The sequence below is a fragment of the Acyrthosiphon pisum genome, unplaced genomic scaffold (assembly GCF_005508785.2).
Source record: "Acyrthosiphon pisum isolate AL4f unplaced genomic scaffold, pea_aphid_22Mar2018_4r6ur Scaffold_21496;HRSCAF=24120, whole genome shotgun sequence".
NCBI classification, from domain to species: domain Eukaryota; kingdom Metazoa; phylum Arthropoda; class Insecta; order Hemiptera; family Aphididae; genus Acyrthosiphon; species Acyrthosiphon pisum.
Window position 1 is genome coordinate 52,729 of NW_021770969.1, and position 8,032 is coordinate 60,760.

The 8,032-nt window shown below is 27.6% G+C and overlaps 1 protein-coding gene across 1 annotated transcript; it reads left to right on the forward strand.

Annotated features, from left to right (window-relative positions):
* Positions 1-5,282: 5,282 nt before the first annotated feature.
* Positions 5,283-7,280, forward strand: LOC103311936. The gene is made up of 4 exons (XM_008191777.1): positions 5,283-5,543; positions 5,766-6,405; positions 6,589-6,675; positions 6,811-7,280. The coding sequence occupies exons 1-4, from the start codon at positions 5,283-5,285 to the stop codon at positions 7,278-7,280; spliced, it is 1,458 nt and encodes a 485-aa protein (XP_008189999.1).
* The last annotated feature ends 752 nt before the right edge of the window (positions 7,281-8,032 follow it).

Sequence of the window (8,032 nt, forward strand, 5' to 3'; positions counted from 1 at the left end):
GACGTACCTGGTACCTAGCAATAAAATATATGTACTATGTACGTCATTGATACTTACTCGTACAAAAATGCAAACCTTGGTAATTTTTTAGTCATATACGTACCTATATATATTATACAATATATAATAGGGCATTTACTTTATGCTTAAAAGTGGTAAAGCTGTGAAAGGAATAAAGCAGTGGTTTATTCATAGACTATAGATAGTTTATTCAAAGTATAGTCCAATAAAATATTCTACTGTTTAATTTTTTATTAACATAACTACATATTGTTATTAAACTATTGTACATTTTTAATCTCTATAACTTCATAATGTAGATTGTATTAATTATTAGAATTTAACTTAATTAATTACTAATTTTTGCTTATAAATAATATATAATTACAGTTAATATATCGGAAACAAATAATATAATGTCACTATAATAATGAATGAGTAATAATTATATAAACTATAATACCTATATAATATTATTACAGATAGGTATACTAATATTAGTCATTATAATCTCATTATAATATTAATATATTTGTTTATTCAGATTCTTTAAATGTGTGCAAAATTGGCATAGCTACTGATTGCTCATCACTTATCTTTAGAACAATACACTTACAGCGAATATTTGAAAACGGACAATAGACCAAATCAGAATTCAAATTATTTTTGATCAAAAATATGCCAAGATCGGAACTTGAAATCGGTTTGTCATAGAGTGATGTCTCATATTTATCAAATCGGTACGCTATTAAAATCACTTCACCATCTATTGTTTCGATAATATTTACAACTTTTAATATATGTTTTTCAGTATTTTGTACAAAACAATCCTTTTCGTTAATACAAATTTCAGTATTTTTTATTTTCAGTGTCTTAAATTGTTTATAATTAGTGTATGTTTTTGATAATGAAGTAGTAACAGGCCCATTATAGTGAATATTTTTTAAAATAAAATAAATACCTGATTCTTCAACTGCTTTTTCATATTTATTATATTCAGTATATCTCTTAACAGCTTGCTGAAGTGGCTGATGACTGTTTCTTACATACTTTTTTAATGTTGACATATGGTTTTCAAATGGGAAACAACTGCAATTGTCCAACGGACCGAAATGTTTGTAGTCATCGCAAATGTGTTGAAGTGCGTGAATATTATGTGAAATATGTTCAATGCCGTATATTTTACCAAAAGTTTTAATAAAATATTCTAATATTTTATGACAAAAATTTAAGTAACGGTCACTCATTACGTTAGGAGTCAATAATAATGTCATACTAATATGCAAACAAAGAAAATTATTATAACATTGTTTGTTTATAATGTTTTTTAAGACGATAGGACCAAAATACAATAAAAATGTCCGAAACTCGGTTGCTTTCCACCTATTTACTTCGTCAACACCTCGTGGTTTCCGCTGAAAGTCTTTAGGCATACACTTTTTAAACGATATTAATAAAATACTAAGAGTAGTGCTATTTCTGTTACCGATTCTATTAGTCAATGGTCCTTTTAACCATAGGTTAATTAATTTTCTAGTTACACCTAGACAAACTAGATGCATATAATCTAGGGAAAATGATTTAATTATATCTATACCAGGAATTTCAGTTAAAATGGAAAGAGTAGAGCAATCGGTGTGGTGTTCCTCATTTTGCCTTGAAATGAAATTTTCATGTGTTCTCTTTGTACAATTTAAATCGGGAAAACATATTCTATGGTTTTTAGAATCTCCTTCAACCATACAGCGAGAACATGAAAAGTATCCGGCGTGACCTTTAGTTTTCAAAACGTACGATTTTGCAGGAACATCGCATGAAAAAACATCCAAAACTACTTTTTTTTCACATAATACACCAGACTTATTTAATACTTCAATTCCATTTAATATTAAATTTCGTATTTCTTTAAAAAAATCGTCTAAAAAATCATTGCTGTTGTTTGGTTTCTCATTTCCCCAATATAGCCCAATCGGAAATACATTATTATAATAGGGTCTAATATAACACAAGATTGGCCCTACAACTAATTTTATTACATCCATAGTGTCATCAATATAATTCTGTATAATACCATTGCGTACACCAAAATGGTAGTATTGCCCAGGTGCCATTTCTTTAAGTGGAACCTTTAAACTTGAAATTTTAGTTTTTAATAAAGTTCTAGCATCACCCGGAATGAAAGGGTCGTAACTAGACTGAATAATTTTTAATAAATCTGAAGTTGCAGCCTGTGAAATATTATGTTTGATGCTCCATAATGCTAATTTAGTTTTAACAGAATCTGCATCTACCTCAGTATAATGACGAAAGGGTGGTTCTTCATCCGAACAATCTGTATCTGATTCCACAATTGCATTTTCTTCATCATCGATAAACTGAATTTCAGGTTTATAAGAACCACTTGCAGTTTCTTCTATTGTATTATTAATATCAGGTGATTCTGAAATTCATTTTTTTTTTATTATAAGCTTATTATTACTATAAAATTACTTATAAATAAAATATGTAAATCATAATAATTAATAACTAATAAAACATTGTTGTTGTACGAAAGACGATTCTGAACGCAAACTGCAGATCACCTATATTGTATGTATGTAATATATATATTATTATATACATAGCTAAGAAAATATTTTATTTTAGTGAAACTATACTTCACAATATAATATATATAGCTTGCATAAGAATATTATTATTATTATTACTCTGTGGTATACATTGATGAATGATAATAATACGCATTAATATTAATATTATTTACTAGTAATTTATTTTTATCTTGTCAGTCAGTGGCGCCCAACAGGGGGTTGAAGTGGTTCAAATGAACCAGGTAAATTTAGGGTGGGTACCTCATGGGTGGGTCGGTACTTGGTTCTGGTGGTTAAGCACTTGGTAATTAGAGTAACCTCAGACTTGACACATCAAACATAGCCACATATGCTTGGTATATCTATCATTCTACTATGAAGTATGAGCATGATAGACAACATACTTGTAATTTGTAAATTGTAATAAACTAATAAGTAATAACTAATAACTAATCAGTATAATCTGGTTTACGTAATTATTGTAATACAATGCAAATAGCGACAGGCTGGCAACACTGTTTATTTCCAAATTGATACTGTAGATTTTTGTTACATGAAAACAGTAAACTAAAAACCAATAGGTAGGTAAGTTATTTATAGGTTCACATATCAATAATATTACTATCGATGTTTATTTCATAATTATAATAAGTCTTCACTTTCTCTGTTTCTCATTATTCTGTTATGTTATTAGCATATTTTGACGTATTTTGTATGTTAATTGTACTTTTTTATGTTGAGTGACAAAATAATATTATATTACATAAAGCCATAAAGGAATCTTCATCTTCATTTTTAATTTGTCATAACATAACTCATAAATACAATGGATGATACCTGTTTATGTGGTAAAAAACGATTAAGTTTAAACACAACCAATTGGTCTAGACACGTTATATCTTGTAAAAAAAAAAGGGTTTGCTCAGGAAATTCAAGTATAACCAATTTTTTTAAAGTTCCTGTTGTTTGTACTCGGCCAATATCTTCAAATGGTATGTATTACTTTATCACTTATAATTTTGTTTCATTCGTTATTCTTTATCCATTATAATGTACTATAGTAAATAGTAATTACTGTGGAGCTTGACTGCTGGGGTCTTGAGACTCAATAGATTTGTACATTTCTTTAGAAACTAAAAAGAATAAATCTGATTTAATACACATTTGTTTTTGAGTCATGTGTTTGAAACTTTAACGTTATAATAGCAGATAATTTTGCATATTTCCCATTTTATTTTATACATATATAAAATAAATATTAAATACACAATATATTTATGTTATTGCATACAATTTTATTTCATATTTGCAATTTATTATAAATATTGTAATTTTTCTATAATTTCTATACATTTGTGATTCATTTTAATAAATATATTTAGTATAAATAATTCTTTTTTAACAAATGAACACAGTAAGTGCAGTAATTTATAATTTATAAATATAGGTAGGTAATATAATTTTATTTCATACTATCATAGCTTATAAGTTATAATTATACAAATAGGTAAATATAAATAATTGTATAGTTAATTAATCGATTTGTATTTTGTTTTATGTACTGTGATGAACTGTTATATTATTTATTATAATTTTTAGTTGAAATGAATGAATCTGAAACAGCTGATAATCCTCACACAACTACCTATTGAAAATTCAGCATTGAATTTAATCGAACACATAGGTAAATATAAATAACTGTATAGTTTGTTAATCAATTTGTATTTTGTTTTATGTACTGTTATAAACTGTAATATTCTTTATTATAATTTTTAGTTGAAATGAATAAATCTGAAACAACTGATAATCCTAACACAACTGTTAAAAATTCCGTATTGAATTCAATCGAACCCATTGGTAAATATAAATAACTGTATAGTTTGTTAATCAATTTGTATTTTGTTTTATGTACTGTTATAAACTGTAATATTCTTTATTATAATTTTTAGTTGAAATGAATGAATCTGAAACAACTGATAATCCTAACACAACTGTTGAAAATTCCGTATTGAATTCAATCGAACCCATTGGTAAATATAAATAACTGTATAGTTTGTTAATCAATTTGTATTTTGTTTTATGTACTGTTATAAACTGTAATATTATTTATTATAATTTTTAGTTGAAATGAATGAATTTGAAACAGCTGATAATCATAATACAACTATTAAATATGCAGGGAAAAATTCAGGTAAATATAAATAATTAAAACTTATAAAAGTTTATTCATCAATGTTTTATTTTTATTTTTTCTATACCATATTTTTATTATAATTAATATATGGTTATGAAGATCTCAATGTTAATACTGAACTTAAATCATTAGACCCTATGCATTTTATTAAAATTGGACTAAACTTAACACCGGAAGAAAAAATATCCATTATCAGAAGAGGACCTTTTCAACCTGAAAAACATGAACTTACAGGGAAAAATTATCCCCAATAACATGGTCATCGGTTCAATACTAATCAGTATTATAGAGTTTCACATAGTGGTGAGCGAATCAATCGTGATTGGTTAAGTTTTAGTGTAAGCAATAGTCGAATGTATTGTTTATACTGTATGTTTTTTGGAAGAAATAAACAGAGATCATGGACAGTTGATGGGTTTCATGCTTGGCAAAGGTTACAGGATATTAGTTTGCATGAAAAAACTGAAAATCATATAAATGCTTCTATTATAGTCAAAATGAAATTATCTTGTATCCCAATTCTTCCACAAATTTATGAAAATAAAAGAAAGCAAGTATTAGAAAACAGAGAAATCATAAATGCTCTCATTGCAATAACTTTGTTTCTCAGTCAACATTCATTACCATTTCGTGGTCACCGTGAAAGCTGGGATGAACGAAATAAAGGGAATTTTAAAGACCTAACAATACTAATCAGTAAATTTTCACCAGAATTGGCTGCATATATTAATCACTTGAAGACCAAAGGAAAGAGTGAAGTAAATTTTATATCATGGAGAAGACAAAATCAGCTCATTAGTTCGGTAGCCTCATTTATCAAAACAAATATAAGAGATGAAATTAAAAAAGCTAAATATTTTAGTATTTCAATCGATACAACTTTTGATTTTTCAAGACGTGAGCAATTAGCTTTCATTGTACGTTATGTTTGTTTGAATTAAAAATCTCCTGTAATATGTGAAAGACTATTAGCACTAAAGGAATCGTCATTAACTACGGGTCGTCAGCTTTTTTCAATATTTCAAGATATTTGCCTTGAAAATGAATTAGATTGGAGATCATTACTTGTTGGTCAAAGTTACGATGGTGCTAGCAATATGCGAGGTCAATATGAAGGTTTACAAGCTTTCATAAAAGAAGTAAATCCGTCTGCTGTTTATACATGGTGCTATGCTCACCGTCTGAACCTTGTAGTGGTTCAAGTTGCTAGTAGTTCTGCTAATGCTGTAAATATGTTTGGTAATGTAGAAGAACTGTATAACTTTATCTCGTCTAGCAAAAAAAGAATAGCATACTACGAAAATATACAGAAAGAAAACAGACCATCTGAAAGAGTAAGAAGATTAAAAAGAGTAAATACCACTAGATGGATGTCTTATTTCAAAGTTCTCCAAACAGTTTTGTTCACTTTTGATATAATCATAGACACTTTGGAAAATATTAAAGTTACAGAACCATCTGATTACAAGATCTGCTCTAAGGCCAATGGATTAATTGAATTTTTACTAACAGAACAATTTATAATGACGGCTATATGTTTCAGTAAAATATTTCAATTATTAGATCCGGTTACAAAAATTCTTCAGTCACCCGATATTGATTTATTGGGAGCAGTAAACAGTTTACAAGTGGTCTTAGATAACATTAAAAAAATGAGATCAGACACAATATTTCAAAATATCTGGAATGAAACAATTATTTTTATGGAAAAATCTGACTATGAGTTTACTTCACTGCCAGTGAAACGTTGCAGAAGAAAAAAATTAATGGCAGGTGATTTTAATCCTGACTATGTTATTACAGATCCAAAACAAGAATTTAAAGTCAACACTTATTTCATGATAATTGATGCAGCCATTTCCTCAATTGAAACTAGATTTCATTCAACAGGTCAACATTTATTAAAAGATATTTCACTTTTTTCAACTGCTCATTTAAAACAAACTAAAAAAGATCCTACAATGTTACCTAAAGACGCTTTTAAAACATTCTGTAATTTATACTGCAATTTTGTAAATTATGAAGATTTGAGGGCAGAGTATATACAATATTCTAGATCATTTTTTGAGTTTGAAGATGCAGTAGGGTTTCAACAAACTTATATCCATGGCAAAAAATATACCAGTAACAATGATAGTGAACATGAAAGTGAAGAGAGTCCAGATTCAGATTGGAATGAAGATGAAGGAGGGATGTACGTACACAAACATAATAACTTAGGAACTTTACTACATATGCTTCAAGTGTGTCATAAAGCAGGGTTAAAAAATGTTTTTCCATGCCTTTATGACGCCTTACATATTGCATGTACATTACCTGTTGCAAGTACGACGCCTGAAAGAACTTTTTCTAAGTTAAAAATAGTTAAAAATAGATTAAGGACAACAATATCACAGGATCGCTTAGAACAATTATTAATAATGTCATGTGAATCAGATATAGAGATTGATAATGGTCAAGTTATTGATATATTTGCTAACTGCAGTTCAGTTTGAAGAAAACATCCTTATATAGTTTATAACCTATAAATAGGTACTAACCTACTAATACTATAAAAATGTATTTTATTATTATTATCATTTAAAGGAATGTTTAAATTTATTTCTAAATATAAAATATACTGAATTACATAATATTTGATTAGTCTGCATTTTATTTATTAATTATTCACTGTTACGCTATTTAAAAATAATTGAGGTGTGTGTAAAATTATTATTTCTCCAAATTAACCACAACGGTAGTAACTATAGTAGTGGTGGTGGTGGTACCTAGTCATATGTGATTTGAACCATAACTTGGTGGAGAGTTGGGCGCCACTGAGTCTAATATATCTTGTTTAAATAATTAAATCAAGTGTCTAATTCTTGATATAGTGTATAAAATACCAGAGTTATAAAAGATGACAAAAGTTATTAAAGAAAAGAGTTATAAAATACCAGCTCTCCGAGTTTATCATATTTAGTTACAAATAAATGTTGAGTTTTAATAGCATCTAACTGTGCTGATATTTTAATTGTTTTCATTGATCAATCCATTACAGTGATCCACACGACCACACTTGGAACATAATGTACAGCTGATCGACACCTACTTCCCCACCTTTTTTTTATTCAATAGGTATGTACTGAATAGGTATTATTACTATATTAGGTATAAGGTATTGCAATATACTAATATTTACTTTTTAGTAGGTAATAAAGCGTAAGATCGAATTAAATAATAATTTAACAATATGACTTTCTTACAC

What these genes read in the sequence shown, in the direction of transcription:
- LOC103311936 (XM_008191777.1), top strand. Translation starts at nt 5,283, where the DNA reads ATGAAATTATCTTGTATCCCAATTCTTCCACAAATTTATGAAAATAAA. An exon ending in AGACCAAAGGAAAGAGTGAA is followed by an intron (nt 5,544 to 5,765) that starts GTAAATTTTATA and finishes TTAGCACTAAAG; the next exon opens with GAATCGTCATTAACTACGGG. An exon ending in TTTATTGGGAGCAGTAAACA is followed by an intron (nt 6,406 to 6,588) that starts GTTTACAAGTGG and finishes ATGTTATTACAG; the next exon opens with ATCCAAAACAAGAATTTAAA.